Genomic DNA, 22,311 nt, shown 5'->3' with positions numbered 1-22,311 from the left:
GACCTGCGTCGCGGGACGCGAGCGGGACGCCCGGGGCGAAGCCCGGGCAAAGGGCGGGCCCTCTTAGGCCCTCAGAGGCCCGAGGAGCCTGGCCTGTGCCAGACACCCTGCCCGGTTGCAAGTAGCCAAAGGACATCGAGACTGCATAACTGTAAGTTGGCTAATTCCTGCTGTAACATACCATTGTGAGCCCCTGAGTTCCTGTTGTACTGGGATTGGTACTGGATATTGGCCATAAGCATTTCCTGCTGTACAGTGGGTTATTTTTCGGGCTTGCCATGACCCACCCACAGACCAGAAGCATGGCAGCCGCTGGGGCAAAAAAACTAACTGGTACCTTAGATGACTTTATAGTACGCACAAATGCCCTTATTGATGAAGGGATCATACTGATGGATAGAAGGGTGTCTCAAGACTTAGCTATGGCAAAGCGTTCCTCTCTGGGCCATATTGCACTAGCTTGCACACCTAATAATGTATCCGCTCCAAAAACTCTTGTAATGGTACATAAGGACCAGGGTTGTGACTTACCAGCCTCGCAGGAAGGTCTGGAGGCAACCCCAAATCTCTCCTTGTTGCTGGAAAATGGCCCGGCTGCAACCGAGAATGAAACCACAGCTAGTACCCTAATTGAAAGGGGGAGGAAGGAGGGGGCAATCCCTAAACAAAAGCCCATTAAAACGACCACTCAAAAAGGGAAAAACCCCCAGATTAGTAAAACCCATGACCCAACTCAGTTGGTTCCGATTCCGTTGAATGTGAGCACCAACCTAGATGCTCACTCCAATATTAATGATACTGCAGGTGGGCCCCGGGTAAGTGTGGGTATAACACTAAGTCTGCCAGAGGAAACCATCTTGGATAGTAGCTTGGAGGGGATCTTGGAACTAAGTGGGGTAGTTGACAATCAAGCTGGAGGGGGTGAGGACAGTAGTAGCCTAAGCATGGTTAATAATGATATCTTTGCTATGCTAAAAACTCTCTTAGAACCTATAGAGGTTAGGCTACGATGTCTGGAAAAAATACTAACATCCATAAAGATATTAGTGCCCCTAGCTTCGACTCGAACAATAAAGTTCCACAAAATAAACAAACTATGAACAAACCACCCATAGCTGCTAAAAGCGATGTTACCACTAATCCACCTCCAAAACCCACCACTAATCCACCCCCAAAACCCACACTAACATCTAAAAACCCAACCACAGCTGATAAAGTAGTGCCAACCACACAAACTCCCAAGGATAAAGTTAATGCTGAAAAAAGGGAGACACGTAGAAACATACATCTACCACCAGAAGCCTCCCCATATGTTGTGGTCCTTACTGGAGTCCCCCAACCTGATAATAAATCAAATGAAAATAATGGGGGACTTGTAAATAAAACAATACATTGGTTAAATGATAATTACCCTCTCCCACCAGCCTTTAAAAGTAACATCCTTATGGTCGAAAGGGCTCCTTGGGTGGGGTATAATAATAATAAAAAAAGGTCACACGGTGACTGTGTGGTGATAACATTTGAGAATCCTCACACCGCAGAATTTATTACATCGAGGCCCCCGAGAAATTATGGTTTGTCTATTGTGGCTAGGTCACTATCCTACTTTTACCCTAAGGGTGAACAACCGGATAATAGGTGGAGCTGGACCAGGGACAAACGACACCATGGTGGTAATACTGGTCAGGCTTTTGATAATAACTACCACAACACACAGTGGAATGGGAGGCATGAAGACGGTTGGAACACTGTGAAACACAAAGGGAGGCCTCCTTATTTTTATCCACAAGGTTGTGACCCTGAATGGACAGGCAATCTGCAATTTCCTCCATTTTTTCCGTGTTATAACCGGTTTGATTGCTTGGAAGCAGTGGACTGACTCCCCAAGAACAAGGAAGATGTCCGGCTGTTTAACAATCCTGTGGGCTTGGGTTCTATAAGTTGTCTAGGGTCTGAGGAAACCCCAGAAATACAGGTGGGGGATGTCTATACAAGGGAGCCTGGTCAGAAGTCTAGGGGATACCCTAGATATTTCACCTGTAGGAAAAGATTACTGTAAGGTGCTCTTTTGGAACGTGGCTGGGTTAAAAGAAAAGATTACCAATCCAACCTGGGATGAGGCCATTACCAACGTGGGAATATTAGCCCTTCAAGAAACTTGGGCCACCACGCCGATACATCTTAATGGCTACAAAACTTACTTTACCCCGGCGGTGGGTGGAGTACACGGGAGACCCAAGGGGGGGGTTGATTGTATACATATCTAATCTCCTAGTATACGATAACATTTCTTTTTCCCCTGGATCTAGTTACTATCAAAAAATAGTGATACATACAAGGAAGGGTCCAAAGGTGGTTCTTTTTAATTTTTACAATAACTGTCCAGATAGCATGATTAAGGACGTACTTGACACACTAACCTCAGAAATGCAAAACGAACTTGATAAGAGCAAGAGGGCTGAAGTTATGTTATTATGGGGGGGTGATTTTAATTGCACTCTCTGCAAAAAGGGCCAAAAGGGTATCTGTGGTTTAATGCTGGAACAAGATGTCAATTTGACGCATTTTGAACATACCCTACTAGGCGACTCACTAAATGAGATGATTTTTAATTTTAACTTTGGGTTTTCAAATGAGTTAGCACATCATACAACGACATTTGCCCCAACTTTTGTTGGGCGGGGTGCCTCATCTATTATTGATTTTAGTTTATGTACACTTAGCTCCGCGAGCAGATTGATCAGAGCAAACATCATGGACTTACCACTGAGTGATCATCTGCCACAAGTATTAATAATGGAGAACCTATTTGCTGTAGTCGATACTAGAGAATGTCCGAACCAAATGGTCCAGGACGTGAGGTTGGGTGCCCAAAATGGCTACAACCTTAAATGGAGCAGACTGGTCCCGGATGATTTCCAGCATAAAATATTGAGTAAATGCATGAGTAGTTTCTTGATCTGTCTAGATGAACACGCAGAGAACCGTGATATAATAACACATTTTAATATCATCTCTAGTACAATTAAGGAAGCTTTGTGGGTTGAAAGGAAAAATTCCCTAAAGTCCAATAGGAAATGGTTTGATAAGAATTGCACTAGAGCCTTGACAAAGCTCAGACATGCAATTCATAAAAGACCACGGGACGTAATCCTAATTAGAATTGCAAGGAAGGTCTATAATTCAGCATTGAAGGACAGGAAGGCCTCGATAAAAAGGGAGGCTTGGGACAACCTATGCTCTGCCTCAAAATCAAAGGATCCGGCTGCTTTTTGGAGGGTCATTAATACCCCCCTTTTACATGAACAAAAAGCACGCATGGAAATTGCCATCTCAGAAGATGAGTGGGTGGCTCATTTTTCCTCCCTTTATAAGGTTGTGGAACTAACCCCTGAAACAGACCAGGATGCGGGGTTGCTAAATTTAGATACATCCAGAACTTTAATTGTAACCCTTCCTGAAGTTACAGCAAGCTTGAAGGCGACTAAGGGGGGCAAGGCAGCAGGACCAGACGGTATTCCAGCCGACCTCTATAAGGCTAACATCGAATTATGGGGGCCACTGTTGGTTCAGCTCTTCAATGCCGCTCTGGTAAATAGCCCAATTCCTACCTGGTTTACATCGGTAATAGTCCCAATCTTTAAGAAAGGGGACAGGCTAAATTGTACTTGCTATAGGCCAATTTCCTTATTGGACTCTTCTATAAAAATTTTGGGGAGAGTGATTTTAGCTAAATTGCAAAGCTGGGCGGAGGATAATGGGGTGTTAAGCGATTTCCAATTTGGGTTCCAAAAGGGTTTAGGGACCATAGAGCAAGGTTTGAACCTTTTCACCTTGCAACAGAAGTATATAAAGGTTAAAAAACAACGTCTATACCTCACTTTTGTTGATTTAACATCAGCTTTTGACTGTGTGTCACACACTAAATTATGGTCAATTATGGCCGAATTGGGGGTAGACGACGCCATTATATGCTTCCTGAGAGAGCTTTATTCTGGGGCCACTGCTAGTGTCAGATATGGGAATAATGGCGAATGCAGCAGACAATTTGGGATTGGTCGGGGTGTGCGCCAAGGGTGCGTTTTAGCCCCCTTTCTATTTTTGTTATATATAAATGGAATGGAGAAGCACCTTGTACAGGAGGGCAGAGACATGCCTATGGTGAGAGGTAGGCCTGTCCCTGCACTGATGTACGCTGATGATGCTGTTTTGATGGCACGCACACCAATGGCTTTACAAACTTTGGTTACAGCCTTTAACACTTTTATGCTTGGTTTAGATTTGAAAATCAATTGTTCTAAAACTTTATCAATGTATTGTGGGTCCAGAACAAGCAAGCACGTGAAGCCAATCTTTATAAACTCCAATCCCCTAGAAAGGACCCCTACCTTCCCATATCTGGGGATATTGTTCCATGAAAGTGGCTCATGGACTACAGCAATTCATGCTAGATCTTTGTTATTTTCTAAGACTATTATGGCCCTAAAATGCTTTATGAAAAAATTAGGTAAAAAACCCATAAAGGAGATTTTAACTGTTTATAATGCAACCTGTATATCCGTAGCTACCTATGGTGCAGGATTATGGGGGTATTCAAACATCAGTGCGATTCAGATCTTGGAAAACAAGTTTCTATGCCACATTCTGTCCGTACCCCAAAGTACTGCAACGATGATATGCCATGCTGAATTGGGAACACCTTATGTTACCGATACCATTAAAATTCAGCCAGTCCTCCTTTGGCATAGGGTTTGGACAAATGATGAATGTGTTGTCAATCGGGCTATTTTAGAGGATATTATGGCATTGGACAATATCAGCGATTTTAAATGGATAGGCTACGTTAGAAACTTTCTTGAAAAAATAAGTTGCCTCCAATACTTTGAGGACCCACAATCAATGGAATATATACCTAGAAGAGATTTGAAAAATCTGTGTATGGCGTACCTCAAGGAAAAGAGACACATAGAAGAGGCGAGGAAAAAGACTGTTTCCATCCACCAGGACATTCTATGTGGAGAAAAATTGCAGCCATATCTTTCATTGTACATGTCCAATCATGAACGTTATCTTTTGACCCGTTTTAGACTGAATATTGTCTTTAGGACATTATCGTTCCCCGTGATGAATTGTTGGTCGAAGGATTTATGTCTTTGTCCATGTGATGATGTATCCCAACAATCCGATATACATATATTATTCTTTTGTAAATTTTATACTCTTCCTCGAAAGAAACTTATCATCCCTATCCTCAAGGATTTAAAAGTATATAGATGCCGCCTAGCATTCACAGAGTGCCAGAAAATGGAAACTGTTTTTATGGTTGCCTCAATTGCAGAATTTTTAAAATTAGTTTTTAAGTGCCGTAAATCAATTCAAATAGATTGATCGTTTTTATTGTATATATGAATTCAATTCTGTTGCTTTTCTTTTCTTTTTCGTGATTTTTAAAAAGTTCATTCTACCTCTTGTAAATTGTACCTTTCATGCTACTTTCATGGTTACCTTGTTTTTTAACCGAATAAAGTATTTTTGAATCTTGAATCTTGGGTCCCACTGCTTTGCCGAGGTTCAAGTCATCGGTGGCTTGCGTCACTTTGCTGTCCTTAAGCTCCTGTTTCAGAAGTGCTCTATCAGACTGTGAATTATTTGGGAGCTAGATATCGAATAGTAGTTCACAAGACTCCTCAGCCGTGCAGTACATGTGACTATAGTAGGTTGCAAATGCATTGTCCACCCCTTGCCTATCCCTAACTCGTTCTTGCTTATCACTCAGTATATCGAGCACCCATCGGTTTGCTTTGGCCCTTCTGTCAAGCCAGACCAGGAGTTTCACAGCCCTACTGCCTACCTCGAAGAGACGATGCTGAGCTCAATCCTGACTGTAGACTTGTGGGGTTATGCAGCAAGAAGTCTCATACTGTAGTGGGTCACGTCATTGGTCTTCCTACTCCTGCGTTCAGTCCGTGGTGTTAAATTTGCGTCTTTGTCGTGTGGGTCCTGATCAGGGCACAGTGCCTCCAATCACCCTCCAGCCATCCAACCAGTCCCAGACCTCATCGAGGTTGTGATGTACCAGTTTTTTCCATCTGCTACCACTCGCAGTTTTTCACATTCCCTCAAGGCCTGTTTGAGTTCAAGAAAGTAGCGACATAGTCTTTGGACACACAGTGTGAAGTCTGGGGGGAAAAAGGTGATGCTGATATTTTCGTACTTCAGTGGTGGTGCACTGAGAGTGGCTTGCAGTATGACATCTCGGTAATTAAAGATGTGTGCTATAATTGTACGAGGAGGTGCACCCCTTTGGTCTCATCATTGTAACCTCCTTGGAGACTGAGTCTGTTTTCCTTTAAAGGGCATTGCGAACCCCTGAATCGCTGCCATTATGTCAAGGAGGGTGGGTGTCTCTTCCCCCCAGGGGCATGTGCAGCCGGAGGTTGCGATAGTCTTTGGGCAGTGTGTGTTTGTCCAATTTGGTCTGGTGGGCTCCTCTACTGCTGGTCATTTTACAAGGCCTGTTCGGAGTCTCTTACCCCAATAGTTTCAATCGTGAAAGGGGGGGGGCTCAGTAATCGCCGCCATCTTTTAGGGGGCAATAAAGGCACTCCTGCAACCTGCTAGTTTTCCCTCTGTGAATCCCCATGCCCTCCTGGATGTCTCTGGCCTGTTGGCCAGGGGATGCGTGCTCAGTTATCCTCCAGGTGCTCTTTACCGTGGGTCTGGAGAGACTTGCGGAGTGAATGCAATGGAAAGAGAGTGACCATGTCGGAGAGGCTGGGCAGGAAGCAAGCCGGCCTTTATGTACGGTTTCATCATTAGAAATACCCACATTACATTATAATTGGAGGTATAGAGCGATACATCCCATGCTCTTTGCTTGATGCAGCATCTGTGTCACCATGTGGCGATAAAGAGCAGGTTTTAGGTCTCTCTACAGCACTTAGCAAAGCGGGTCGTGCCCGGCAGCATACAGGTGCCCCTGGTGCTGTCTGTCATTATGCTATTTGGTGTGGGGCAGAAGCTTAACCGTAGCCAGAGTGGAATAGAAGGTCTGGGCTCCGGAGGGCTCACCTTTTCTGTTCCGTGCCACCCGATAAATCAGTGTCCAGGTCTGTAAGAGAGCAGAGCCCTGCGGCATGGGGCAGCAACGCGGTGTGCAGGTCAAGGAGACTGGGTAAGTAGTAAGCTATAAATACTTGAGGTAATATTGGACCAAAATAATTCATCAAAACTGCAATTAGAGGCCCTGCGGAGAAAGGGGGCAATGACCTACTTAGCCATCAAGCCCCTAAAGAAGCTTTTACCGGACTTGACATTTGACCCCCTGCTAAGGGTCTTGCAAGCAAAACTCCAGCCAACCATTACTTACGGGAGTGAAGGGTAAAGGGAAAAGATGCAACATTTCTTGATAATATAATATCTAAATCATACCGCGCAATCTTCCAACTCTCCAGAATGGTCTCCCCAGCCCAAATACGCCTGGAATTTGGGCTCCAAAAACAGTCCATTGAACGCATGGGAGCATATGCGAAATGCTGGCATAAAATTAAAGGCGACGAAAAGGGAACCTTGAACGACCAACTTTGGACAGAACTTTCCCACCCAGGAAAATCTCCAGCAAGTGTTTATCTCCAGGAATCCATCACACACCTAGGTATAACAGAGCTGTGGGACGTCCAGGCAAACCATTTAACATTAAAAAAAACTGTGACAAAGGTAACCTGTTTAATATCGGCAGTAGAGGACAAGAAAACATTCGCCAAACGATCGCACGGCTGGATGGTTCTACATCCATACAATAAGCTAAAACCCCAGTTCTACGTAAAAATAGGATTAAAAATCAACCAAGGAAAAATTCCTAAGACTACGACTGGGAGTCGGCCCGTTTAATCAATTTCTGCCGCCCTGGGAGAGAAAGGGAGGAGCCCAGCAGTGTTGTTTATGTGGCCACGGCGTAGAGGATGCAATTCATGTTATCTGCATCTGCAAAACATTAAAAGATATAAGGGTCACTCTGCTAAAGCCTGCATTCAAACAGTACGGAGCCAGATCGTGCAGACAAGCGTTAATGTTGTGCTTCAAACCCGAGCTGGTTCAGTTAAATTGCCGGCTAATTAAATTCCATGACATAACCGCAAAGAGAATGAAACACCGGTCCGAGCCGCAAAAAGACTAATTATTACAAGAACCGACTGGAACTTTACAAGAGTAGCTACAGTCGAAATAATATTAACAGTCAACATGGCTGATGTACAGAATGTTTTAATTTGAGCTCTTTTAACGGGATGTAAAACTTTTTATTACATAACGATTTTATCACAAAATGTGAGAAATGTTATCCTTTGTATGCAATGGTTTTAATTAATCAAGCATAATAAATAAACTTCAGACTATTGCCTTTTTTTTTTAAGTGGGTGGGGGCCATTGCAGGAGAATCCAGCTCGCTGTTTAGCGATATGTAGATTGTGCTCAGCCAGTTTTGATTGTGTATGAAAGGCATTCGCCTTCGGTCGTCCCTAGGGGGATCTTGCCTGAATTGTCGTTCCTCGCATGGCCACCGCTGCCTCAGCTGCTGCCAGTATGGATGCAGAGGTTGTGCAGCATACCGCAGCTAGTCCTCAACGCCGCGGATCGCCGGAAGTCTCTTGGATTTGTGCGAATCTCTCGCCTCAGGCACGTTCATCTCTAATGCAGTGAGTGCATAAGGTCGCAGCCTCACTTCGCCTCACAGGCTTCATCTCTTTGTTCGCCATAGAATCAGTTCGGAGCCACAATGATTGCAGTCTTTGCATCGCAGCGCCGATTAGGTTACAGATTACAGCCTTTCTTGTTGCGGCTGACGGATGGAATGGTGGATGTCAGTGGAGTAAGTAAGCTTTGGAGAGAGACCATCTTCCTCAGCGGTTGGTCATGCCCCCCAGAAAGGCTTTGTTTGATTATTTATATTTCAGCAGCGAATATTTTATTCTGATTTGAATTTTTTATTCATTCTCACCAGTCACAATGCCACAATTTGCGTGCACTGCGTCGGTTTTACTTTTATTTCATTGGAGCACCTTATTTAGTTTTGATGTCTCTTTTCATAACATTTGTAGCAGTCTGTGATTTATTACTTCCTGGGAGAGTGTAAGTCCTCTTTTGCAATATATTGATTAATCCAATCAAGTAATACCTAAGCATTTACTAAGTAGCCCCCAGGCACCCATTGTTGTCATTATTTGACATTTAAAGAGCAACAACAGGGACATGAGTCCACACATTTACAAAACACTGTTGGTGCTTGCAAGCCAGAAGAAAGTACAAATGAGTCAGACCTTCCTAAAAACTTTATTTGGTTTGTCCTCTGCTGCTTTGTACCAGCCACAGCAATCGGTTTGCAGTTTGTTGTGTTACAAATTAGCAGCTAACGCTTCCACAGCCTTCATGGGATATCTAAATGCATGTCACTCTTGGTGGTCTGACACTCAATATTCTCCCAAGAGAGGACCACAAGACCCAGATTTGTGCTCAACCTCTTATTTTCAGTACTTCCACTTAATCATCAAATATAATGTTTCCTGTTATTCATTGCTGAATTTATTGTGCTTTTCTCATCTAATGTGCTATGTTGCTGAAGTTTTTTTATTTTAATCTTGTTATTCTTGTTCCACCTTAGGCCAGGCCACTCTCTGCCAGACAGAGAATTGTTTTTCCTCTTACTTTTTTTTGTTCTTTGAATCCAGCACATTAAAAAGTCAGTCACAACATTTTTTTGAGTATGTTTCTCATGTCCTGCTCCGTGTTGGCTTGGTCGTATTGTTGTTGCTGCCTGCCTTACACCTCTTAATGTCTGTTTGGATGGAACCACAAAGGGCTACATCAGTATCTGCGTCATCTTAGCCCTTGTCCTACAAGGCAGGGAGTGCAGGGATATTATTTTTATTGTTGCCCACTTCCATCTCTTATTGTTGTCTAGGGAGATCTTTAGATTACCGCAGAGTAGAGGACCTAGGATTGCACGGTGGTTGTTGAAGCTCCTGCACTTGTACCCCACCTGACAAAAGACAAGCTACTGCCAAGAGCTTATTGGAGTCATAGCTGTCTTTCTGACTGGCTTTCCTCATCCACTTTTTTCATTTTTAAAGGAGTTTTTGCCCTTGAAGTAAGTACTTATGGATCTCTTATGAAGACGATCAGTTTTTAAATGTCAGGACACCTACGATGCAGTGCTAGGATTACAAGTAAGCAACATTTTCTTATCAGAGCTTTCACATTATCATTTATTATCCTGCATTGCTTATAGAAACTCTTCATTATAGATCATTATTAATGAATGTCTCCTCTGTTCTCCTAATACTTCTGTTTCAACTCTTGTTAAATCACTTACTCAAGCATTCCTTAATGAAATGAGTTGTGTATCCTACATACTAAAGCTAATTAAATATTTTTTATTTTAGTGGTGTGGAGTTTGACTTGAATGTTAACAATGTTGTGGGAATAAGGAACACTTTTCTTCTACGGACGTATGCGCACAGTAAGTTTTACCTGCTAGTTTAAAAAAAAAGTTTTGTAATCAATGTGTATAATGGTTTGGAATGCATGTTCGCATTTATCTTTTGCGATATGGAACACTATGGCTGAAAACAGTATATGATAGAGACTTCTAGCTGCAGATTTCTTACTCTTTTAATTTCTCCAGGCGTCAGACTGGATTCAGATGATTTTTATTGAGCAGTAACCCTGCACTCCTGTAGGTGGTGTTGATAGTTGTCCGCGCCAGAAGTGACGTCGCAGTACGTATATAGGCGCCACTCAGGTATGCTGGAGTTGATTACTTTCAAACTGGCCAATGCTTATCCGGAGAAGAGCTTACCCTTTTTTGGCATTTTGTCAACTGTGTTTTGAGGTCTTACCTCCTGGTGTGCTGAGGCCCGAAGCCTTTGAGAGAGTGGTCCCTGAAGCTGCTAGTGGCCCGGTACGTGGAAATGGGGGTCCAAATCGAGGGGTAGGTCCCGGTGTAGTCTCAGGGCCCAAAATCTTCTTTGTTCCTTCGAAGTCTTTGGGACACTCCAGTCAGAGGCACAAGAAAAAGACAATGAAGTCGAAGCACACTTAGTCTTCTTCTCATCCGTCGGCCGATGAGAAGAGGGAGCCTCTGCATTCTAGGCCTCGTTCCCTGGAACATGCGCCGACTTCGCGTTTCCTCGAATTTCTAAAGGCTGGAGTGACCCCAACTCAACTGAAGGAGTTATGAGGCCATGCGCCTCATATTTGGGCAGCCTGATACCTCCAATGTGCCTTCAGCCATCAAGCAGGGCCCTTCTGGTTCCACGCCGGCGACTCCTGCCCAGGCTCCAGGGAGACCCACAAGGATCCGTTGGTGGATCTGCACAAGTCGTGCCATGTTGACCTTCCCCGGCCTGATACCAATAGACCCGAGTCCCTCGGCGCCACTGTCCCCATTGTCATCCCCAATTCTTACACTGAGCAGGATGGGTGTCGCCGGACTCCGGCAGGAGCCTTGCCTTCTACATCGGAGCCTAAGAATTATTTTCTTGGGCTTAGGCTTGGGGAAGGCTGAGAGGGTCATTGGACCCTTTAGAATGTCAGTCCAATGAGGAAGAACAGAGTATGGACTGGTGTGAGGAACTGGTTAAGGCCAGCAGCCTGGATACTTCCCCAGATGCTGGTCTGCTCTCTCACCCTATCGTAGCTATGGATGTGGGAGCTTCCTACCCAGTGGTGGTGCAGAGGGCCGCTGATGTTATTGACCTGCAGCTACCCTCAGTTGCAGTCAAAACTAATCTCTTGGCAGAGGTGCTGAAACCGGGAGTCTCCACGTCTGTACCCCTACTCCTGTTCAGTGATGCAGGAGCTGGTCCAAACCCAACACAGGGGCTTCCGTGAATAGGACGATAGCCCAACGCCATTGCCCTGCTCCTGTGCACCCAAACCTACCCCTGACACCCTGATAGATTGGTGGTCCAAGATGTCCCCTACCAAGGCCCTTTACCTACTGCTCACCCAGATTGGGAATCCAAGAGGCTGGACTAATTTTGGAAGAAGATGTTTTCTTCCACCAGCCTGGCATTGCGGTCCGTGAACACTGCATGCCTTTGGGGCCTGTAATCCCACACTTTGTGGGATACAGTTGCGCAAGTGATGCCACAGGTCCCGGAGCAGACCTGGACTGTACTGTCCCAAGATGTCACTGATAGGAGAGGAGCTGCAAAGTTCACAATTCAATGCAGACATGACACAACTGACTCGCAAGGCAGAGCGGTTTCCATGCCCCACTGGCAGTCCATAACATTGGACAGGTGGGTTTTACAGATTGTCCATAAGCGCTACTCCCTTCCCTTCCAGACTACTCATCCCCCCCCATGCCATCATCTCATGACCCGTTTATGGAGGTTAACTGTAGCTTCTCCACGAGGAGGTCGCAGCTCTCTTGGCCAAGGGAGCCATAGAGAGGGTTCTGGTGCCAGAATTAGGTTGTGGATGTTATTCCAGCTACTTTCTGGCTCTCAAAAAGCACAAGAACCTGCGTCCTATCCTCTATTTCTAGACCCTCAATCTTGCTCAAGAAGTCAAAATGCAAAATACTCACGTTGGGTCAGGTCTGGTTTGCCCTGGTTCTAGGAGACTGGATGGTAATATTGGACATTCAGGATGCCTATTTTCATATTCCTGTCCTGCCTGCCCATTGGCGCTATCTGCGGTTTAGGGTAGGCCACAAGCTCTTTCAGTGCTCACCTTTGGCCTTATCAGTGCCCCTTGCTGTTCACCAAGGGGACGGCAGGGTTGCAACTCCTCTGCGGAGATCAGGGGTGGCAGTATTCCCCTATCTCAAGAGACTGGCTGCTGAAGGGCGGTCTTGCGCCAGGCGTTAGTCTTCACCTCCAGTCTATTGCAAACCTTCTGCACTCGCTGGGGTTCACTATCAACGTGTCAACGTCACACCTGACTCCCTCTCAGATGCTCCCTTTCATCTGAGCTGTTCTGAACACAGTGCAGTTTTGGACTTATCCCCTGAGCGACGGATCCAGGAAATTCAGACACCTTTCACCTCCGATCCCCAAACCACTATATGTGGCGTCCCCCAGGGCTCATTGCTCTGCCCCACCCTCTTCAACATTTACTTTACCCTGCTGGCCACAATTGTCCGCAGCCACAGACTCAACATCATCTCATACGCTGAAGACACCCACCCATCCTCTCTCTCAGTGAAGACACCCCTACCACCAGATCACACTTCTGGAACGCTATGACAAATTTTGCAGACTGGATGAAGACCAACTGCATAAAGCTGAACACAGACAAGACTGAAGTGCTGATCTTTGGTTGCACCACTGCCCTTGGGACTACTCCTGGTGGCCTGCTGCTCACAGATCGGCACCAACTCCCACGACCCACGCCTGGAACCTGGGCATCATACTGGACAGTGAACTCTAATGAAGTGCCAGGTGGATGCAGTAATCTCCTCAAGCTTCCACATTCTCAGAATGCTCCGCAAGATCTTCAGGGGATCCCACCCAGCACCAGGAAAACGGTACCACATGCCTAGGCTGTGGGGTTTTAGGTTTAAATCTATAATAACTGATAAAACCCCGCTGAAAGAAAAATAGCCCTCACCGGTGAAAACATATAAACACTGAAAAAACACCTGCACAACCACAAACTAAATGCCATTCAAATAAAGGAAAAAGAGAGTGAAAGAGCCATTTTTTTCTTCCTGAAGAGGTCTGTACAATGTAACTTTGTTACACAAGCTAGCAGTAAGAAAGACTGGCTAACATTATTCTGATTGTGTTTGTTCTTTAGGGATGTCACTAAAATATTGTTTCTTTTTCCTTTTTTCAGCTTTGGGACCTTTGGTCTAAAGATGCAGGGTTTAGTTTCATGTTTTAGGCCTAGTTTCATTATTTTATAAACTGTAGAGAATCAGGAAATATCAAACTCATATTTGATATTTTGGCTGCATTTGAATCTTTCACTGATAGGTAAAATGGCTGGTTTCATAAAAATCTTTCCTAATATGTGTCATCACATTTACCCACAGAGAATGGGTAAAAACCCTTAATACATCAGACCATAGTTTCTAGTGGGTCAGTATTGATAGTAGGTGAATTGTCAACACCTAAGGCTTTAAACATTCAATGCAAGGTATAGGGACAAGTATATATATCACCAAGCATCTGGGATAGTGGTGAAAACATGACACCAGACGTTTGGAAAACATGGAATGCAGTGTCACTTGTAATGCTCTGCAAAAAAGGTTCTTTCCAAGTTCAACAAAGATTGGAGTGATGTTGTTTGTATTTGCAGTGATTCAGCTACGTATATAAAAAAAAGTTGTGTGATGACCTGTCAAAATTGATACCCGAGCTGAAGTGATTCCCTGTAGGAGATCCTTGCCACTTGTTAGATGGTATGCTAAAAGCATCTTTGCAATCTTCAGAGTTAATGAGGGATGCTATTGACTTTTTAGTCCATTCTGGTGCACTGTTTTCTTATGCACAGGAACTAAAACGCAAATATTTATCATTTCGTGCTTTATGTGGCATCAAAGAAAGAGTCATCCCAACTGTGTCCCTTAGCTGGTGGTTCTCAGCCCAAGGGGCTATAAATGCTGAGAGGGCCTTTTCACAGAAGTTTACATGGGAAGGAAAGAGCGAGCGCACATGACCCAAAGACTCACTGAAGAAGTACTACAATAAGATTAATTTGCAAAAATCTATTTGGACCTCATATACAGTATACATACACTGTCTATATACCATGTTATTTCAGAGCAGAAAGCAAGCAATAATAAAAGCAAAACGTTCCATAAACACCGAGAAACCCTTTTTCTGTTGTGTTTAGTGGCGCGAAAATGTGTAACCACTGATAACAGTTTTTTAAGATATTGAAATCACTGAAAAAACTCCACCAGAATTTACCAAAAATAGAAACTGAAAACAGGAAAGCCTACACATGCCCTTATCACCAGCCAACTAGATTACAGTAGCACACTCCATGTCCGAATCACAACCCAACCACTGAAACACCTCCAGAACATCCAAAACACTGCTGCTGGACTCATCCTAAATCTCACAAAACGGTCAAGCATAACCTCAAGGACCTTCACTGGCTCCCTATCGAGAAGAGATGCCACATGTTCAAGGCCCTCCACAACATAGGACCCGCCTACATTAACCCCCGGCTTACCTTCCACCAGCCCATCAGACAACTCCGCTCAGCCCACCTAGCCCTCTCACTCGTCCCAAGCATCCGTCAGACCTGAGGAGAGGTGCGATTCTTCTCCTGCCTCACTGCCATATCCTAGAACGACCAGTACCTCCATCTCCAGGTCACCACCACCCTCTCCGACTTTAGTAGGGCACTCAAGACCTGGCTGTTCGACTAATTGGCCCATCCTCAGCGCCTGGATACCACCCGGCATGATAAGTCGCGCTTTACAAATCCGGATTGATTGATTCCAATGTTTCATCCTCTATCCTGGGTTTCGGTGAGACTGACTCTGATGCTGCTGGGCCTCATGGCCTCCTGCATCTTGCTGGTGACGCATGCCTGGTGGCATATGCAGACTCTGCAGTGGGACCTGAAGTTCCAGTGGGTGCATCATCGGAGTAATCTCTCAGACCTAGTCTAGTTCTCGGAGGGAACTGGGAAAGATCTACAGTCGTGACTCACGAACCGTGATTGGGTCAGAGACTGACCCCTCTTGCTTCCCCAACCAGATCTCACAGTAGTGACAGGTGCCTCACACCTGGGATGGGGTGACCATCTGGGAGAAGAGGAGATCAGAAGATGCTGCTTTCCCACAGAATCCGGACTCCACATCCGCCTGCTGGAGCTCCGGGCGATCTGCTTGGCATTGTAAGCTTTCTACCATCCATCAAGGGAAAGTTTTAGGAAGCTGGCTCTTTAATTAATAGACCAAAAAGAGGTTTATTGTTGTAGAGAGTCCAGTTATCCCTTATGAGTGGACTGGGACTTTAACAATCCCGAGGTGCTCTTTTTGTGGTAGTGTGGTCGAGCAGCCTCAGGCTTATAATTTGCATATGACTGGGTCCAAACTGGGGTGGTGTGGTGAGCAAAAGAATGATGGATTTAACCCAGATCCTTGTAACTGGGGGTGAATGTTTGCATTCTCCAGAATTCCGTCCATCACTTGTTTCTTTTGCATATGTCGCCCTAAGTGGGAAGGGTATGCCCAGACGTGGATCCCGTACTCACTACACCACTGGTTTCAGCTAGCCTGGCTGATGAAGGGTGATGCCCTGAAACCGGTCCCAGGATTCTTGTTTCTGGTCCAGGGAGGACCTAGCTTGGCAGTTTGGGCTGGACTGTTCCCACAAGGAACAGGGTCTGATTTTCATATGGCTGGGTCCAAACTGGGGTGGTGTGGTGAGCAAAAGTATGATGGATTTAATCCTGACCTATGTGATTGGGGGTGAATGTTTGCATTGTCCAGCATTCCGTCCATCAATTGTTTCTTTTGCAAAGGCCTATAATTAGCAGAAGGTTACTTCAGAGTGGTGTTGAAGTACCATTGAGAGGGAAGCCTTTGCTGTGGTTTGGTCCCTGAAACGGTTGAGACCATACTTTCCTTGTTCAAACTGACCACGGGCCTCTCAGATGACTGATGCAAATGCAAGGTGAAAACCCCAGACTGTTGAGGTGATCCATCTCCCTACAGGATATGGACTTTACAGTGGAGCACATACCTCGGACTGACCATGCCAATGCAGATGGACTTTTCAGGTTTTTCCACTTAGACAATGAAGATTCTCTCGGGAAAGGTTAGCCTCATTCTCCTGCAGGGGGCGGGTAGGAAAGTTGCCCCTTTATGACATCACCCCCACTTTATGCCTGGTATCTGATGACATTTTTCTGACAGATGTGCATTGCTCCCCGGTCCTCGATCTCTTTACTCGAACTCTGCAATTCCACCAATTGGCAATACCTTTACCACCCCTTGTAAGCCCTTAGGAAGTGGTGCCCCTGCTACCTAGTGTAGGAAACTGGGATTTCGTTGCGGTAGTCTCCCAAAACCTACTTTCTGCCTGGCCTTTGATGCAACTTTGACTGAAGTGTACTGGGTACCTGCTAACCAGGTCCCCAGTACCAGTGTTCTTTCTTCAAATCAAGACAAGTGGTCTCTTGATCTGCATGTGACCAGGCTTTTAACACCTCTGTAATTCCATAGTAATTGGTACCCCATGTACCTTGGGCATAGGTACTAAAGAGAGTCTCTAAGAGCTAAAAGTGACAGCCAAGTAATCCAGGGACCTGAGCTGGAGAAATAAAGTCAGAGTTTGACCCAATGCTTTCCAAAGGAGACCGGGGATGCCTGGAGCCACACTGCTTGCAGGTAGGTAAATTGGTTGCAGGGGCCAGGCTTTGGAGGTTAGGTTAAGCACGGGGGGCCACAAAGCAGCATCAAACATACACCATGAGCGGCTGGGTGCAGGTTGCAAGTTGCAAATTAGACTTTGGGCATCCAATGCTTTTCAATGGGGATTTTTTTGATGGCAAAGAGGCTTGCAGGCATGGCACCTTAGATTGCAAGAGAAAGACCAACAACATCAGAGTTAAGTTGGTACGTAGGGGGTTGTAGGGGCACTGTAGGTTCAGCTCACCAAGGCCCAGGGGCTTCGAAGGCAGGGGTGCCTTTGGACATCGGAATCTTCTTACTGGAGCTAGTCGGGGGGGGGGGGCCCTCTGGATTCACACTGCATGCGCCGTCATCGAGGGCCGAAGAGGTCTGGGTTGCTGGGGAGACTTCACTGCACAGGTGAGCCACTCAGGCCGTGGGCGTTGGGTGCAGAGTGAGCTGGGGATTCGGATCCGCTGGGATCTGGAGTTTTTTATATGATTTCTTCTGAACAGGTCCGCTGTTCTCAGGAGATTGGAGACTTTACTGAAGGCAACAGTCCTCCCAGGGGTTTTGGAGGTTGTTGTTACAAGACAGGTCGGAGGGTCGACGAAGCTGGAGAAAGACTGGTAGGGCTGGGGCCCATGCAGTTGTCTTCCGGATTATGATGCAAGGTGTCTTATTTCTTCTTATTTTGTTGCAGATCTGAGGGTCAGACCTGGGGGAGCCCCTAAAATACTAAAATTAGGAGGCTTTTTAGAGTAGCAGCAAGTAGGGCCAATGGGCACTTGTAGGAAGCGGAGTCTGTGTATACAATACAAAAGTAAGGTATAGTGTGCACAGAGTCCTGTGGATCCCCAGAGGTATAGCAGAGGCTAAATTAGATAATATCGAACAGCTCTAGTTGTGGTAGTGTGGTCGATCAGTGAGGCTTATCAGGAAGGTGTGTTAAGCATTTATTGTGTTAACTCATTCAAGACTGATGGCACACACTCCGAGACAGAATCCAGACCAATTAGGTAAGTATAAAAAGGTATACTCGTGTTTTATATCTAGAACCAAGCAGAGCGTAGCACAGGTAGGTAAAATACACTTTCAAATGCAAAGCTGTACAGAGAGATGCAATTGCGGATGGAATTGGAATCTTTATAGGTTTGTATTTGCTTTCAAAACAGTTCAAAATGCATTGAAATTACTTGATTACGTTTGCGTTACTTTTTAGTTACATTGACCACTCTGGGTGATATGCCTAGATATCACACCATGGGTCCTACAATACAAAGGTAAGTAAGACAATTTTATGTTTTAAGCACAATTACTTTTGTTTGATACAAAACAGGTTGACACTGAACATTTTTAGAGGAACAGCCATAGCATGTGTTCCTATGGGAGAAAAGTAGGTTATCGGTTTGCAGGTAACTAAATGATCCACAAGAATCACTTTTTGTGTTTAGAACCAAGGTTCAGCTCCGCACTCAAATCTCACCCCCAGCAGCACTAGGGCGGCTGGACTCAGAGTGCACGGGACCAATGTTAGCCAATGAGGCTAGGGGTATATGGGCCAGGGGCTGCTTTCGAGCAGGCAACTGGATTGTAGGAGCAACGCTCGTAGAGGTGAGATCAACACTAAAAGGTCCAACTATCAGCACAAGAGCTGCACCATCAGCGGCATGGAGTCGGCCGGATGAAGCGTGCCAAGTAGACGTCCGGGAGCCCTGTGGATTCCAATGGAGATCTTTGGTTCCAAATTGATGCTGCGGGCTCTGTCATTGGGGCTTCCTGAGGGTGACCACCACCAGCAGGAGAGGTAAGTTGGGTTCTTGGAGGATGCTTGGACACAGTTGGTTGGTCCACCCAAGGCCGTGGGGCGTCTGGTGCAGGGGTGTCTTTAGGCGTCTGGTTTCCTCACCACCTCCTGTCGCAGTTGGGGGAGCCCCTCAGGTTGAGGTGCAGGTGTTGGATGGAAGGTCAAGGCAGGTCACGGATCGATGAAACCCGTAGTCAGGATCACTCGGAAGACCTCCTCAGGGGTGTTTGGCCACTCTAACTCAGGCCGGGGGCGTCGGGTGCAGAGTTGTGCAGAACCGCAAATCTATCTTGATCCGGGGTCTGTGTTGGAATATTTTTGGTTGAGCAAATCCAGTGCTCATGGGAGACAGTCTTCTAGATGAGGGCAGGGCAGGGCAGGTCCTCTGGGTTCTGGATGGCTGCTGGCTGCTGGACATGCTGGGGTTTTTGTGAGAGGAGGTCTGAGTCGGGATAGGGCTAGGGCCAAAGCAGTTGGTGTCCTCTTCTTCCTGGGTCAGCACGGCTCTTCGGTCCTTCTTCTTTCTTCCTTAAATCTGAGAAGGCAAGGTTCAGGGTCATCCCTAAATACTAAATTTAGGGGTGTTTCAGGACGGTGCAGAGCTGGACCAATGGATGTCTGCTTTGGGGAGAGTACACTCGCTCTTATGCCATTCTCCAGTGGAAGGGGGCATGAGCCTCTCTCTAATTGGCTTGGTCCCCTCATCTTCAAGATGGAGGGGACTGAGATGTGAGCTTCACTTTTACTCCACCACCTGAGGGATCGGGTTGGCAAAGGTGGGCACACCTCTCTTCCTCACTTAGGTTTCCCGCCGATTCTCCTGCCCAGAGTGGGGGTCAGAACTGGAGGGAGCCAGTTGCTGGGGGCAGCAAAAGGCAGGGTCAACTATCGAATGCGGCAGGCCTCTGAAGCTACTTCGTTCGTGGACCCAGCCCTTCTTGGGGCAGAGACACACAACACTTCTGCTCAACATGGGGGTTGTTTCTGGACCCAGAGAGCGGAGGCCCTCTATTCAGGGGTCCAGAACCCTGTCCGGTCGTAGCAAATGTCAGGTAGCTTACCTAGGCCACAGGTAGTGGGTTGCAGGCATGGCACAAAGGGATGTGTGCCATGTCGACTTCACTTTTCTCTGCACCAAAACACACAGCCTGCAATGGCAGTGTATGCGTGTCAAGGTGCAGGGCCTCTAAGGGTCGCACAATAGGTGCTGCAGCCCTTAGAGACTTTCCCTGGTCCCGGTGCCCTTGGTATCCATGGCACCTTTTTGGCAATTGTGGTTACAAAGGTACAGTTTTGGGGAATAACACAGACCCTGGGAACCTGATTAGCAGGGACCTAGTGCACATCAAGTCAAACTACATCAAGTATCAGGCAAAAAGTGGGTGGCAACCATGCGAAAGGGCAATTTCTTAAAACCCCTCCACCCCCATAAAGAGGATGAGACTAACCTTTCCCAAAAGAGTCTTCATTGTCTAAGTGGAAAAACCCAGAAAGGCAACCTGCATTAGCATGGGTAGTCCCAGGTCTATTTTTTTTTTTTTTTTTAATTTCATTTTTTTTTTAATTAATCCTTTATTGATTGAAAAAGCAAGGTACATCAATGCAAGGACAACGAGCAGATGAATTCCATATGGTAATACATGTTCTTCCCATGCTTAAAGTGGTATAGGAACAAGTATTGTTTCAACAGAAAGATTGACATTCAACCCACACCCTCCCGCTTCCCACAACCAAACCCAACAGATATAAACTAAGCATTCCTGTATTCAATGACACATCCAAGCCTCAAATGAAGAAGCAAACTAAAAGATAGGTTTGACTGCCGTCGTTAGATCCTCTGGCAGTTTTGACAGTACAACATGACATGACCATTACCTAAAACAACACAAGTGGAACCTACGCACAACTGGCGTCGGTATGTGCGCACCAAGGGGACAAACTCCCAAACGTTAACTTGTTATCCCATAAGATAACAAGTGTCCTTAACTAAAGAATTTACAATCCTTAACCCGGGGCCTGCGTGGCATTGGGAAGTGCAGCAAGTGTGTCCTCAGGCTCATCTCCCTCCCCATCCTGTTGTTGAAGAAGGAAGGACAAAAAGGGGGTCCAGATGTCCTTAGGTCTGGATTTTAAAGGCAGTAGGTCCGCATAATCATGTAAGCGTTCCTGCCAAGTGGACATGGTGCGGACCCAACATTTAAATTTAGGAGCGCGGCCCCTGCCCCATCTGCATGCCACAAGGCGCTTAGCTAAAAGGAGACTGAGCGCTAGGAATCTTCGATGCACGGTTTCCACCGATTGTGTCAAGCCCAATAATGCCTTCAACGGACATGGGGTAATCGCAGTATCTAACATGGTGGAGAGCCCTTCGAAAACCTGGTTCCAGTAGGAGGCAACTTGGGGGCAGCACCAGGCCAAGTGTATGAAGTCGGCTCCAGCTGCACCGCAACGAAGGCAGCGATCAGAGTCTCGCAGGCGGAATTTATGCATGGGTATGGTAAAGTCTGTGCAAGAACTTATAATGTAGTAGTCGCAACCTATTGTTACCTGTAATTGTTTTCGTCTGTGTACAACTAAGCTCCCACTGTTCATCAGTCAATGGCTCATCAAGGTCTCCATCCCAATCTCGCCGGGCCCGGGGTGCGATGGGTCGTGGCGCGTCCTGCACATGTTTGTACAGCTGTGAGACTATATGGCGTGGTGTACTTGTATGAACCAGGACGTGTAATGGCGCAAAGGTTTCAGGTTCTGCGGGAAAGGAGGGAGTAATAGCTTGGACGTTCTGACGCAGACGAGCGAGCAAAAAGGTGTCCATAATAGAGGGTGACCTCTCCTTAAAAAATTGCTCACTAGTTCGAAAGGTCCCATTGATATACAGATCGCCCCATGTGGAATATCCCAGTTCTCTGAGCAGTTTGCGACCAATGGCTTCGCACATGATCGGCAGCCTAGGATCGTTATCCAGGGGCAACTTGGGTGAATATAAAAAGGCACAGTCCAGGGTTTGTGTTATACGGGTCCAGGCAGTCACAGTACAGTCGACAGTAGAAGGATCCCGTTCTCTGGGCCCTACCCTAGTGTGGATATATCCAGAACAGACCGTTGGGGCCATATAACCATCCTCAACCGCTAGGTGTGCCAT

General features: G+C 46.1%; 1 protein-coding gene across 1 annotated transcript in view; it reads left to right on the top strand.

Moving 5' to 3' along the window:
* TENT2 (terminal nucleotidyltransferase 2) overlaps positions 1-22,311 on the top strand; it is a 583,214-nt gene that overhangs the window by 312,407 nt on the left and 248,496 nt on the right. The window contains exon 9 of the mRNA XM_078677766.1: positions 10,437-10,513. Within this exon, the coding sequence (XP_078533892.1) occupies positions 10,437-10,513 (77 nt within the window). The remainder of the gene's footprint in view (positions 1-10,436; positions 10,514-22,311) is intronic.

The sequence above is a fragment of the Lissotriton helveticus genome, chromosome 2_1 (genome assembly GCF_964261635.1).
Source record: "Lissotriton helveticus chromosome 2_1, aLisHel1.1, whole genome shotgun sequence".
Lineage (NCBI taxonomy): Eukaryota > Metazoa > Chordata > Amphibia > Caudata > Salamandridae > Lissotriton > Lissotriton helveticus.
This window is presented reverse-complemented; position numbering and strand designations above follow the sequence as displayed.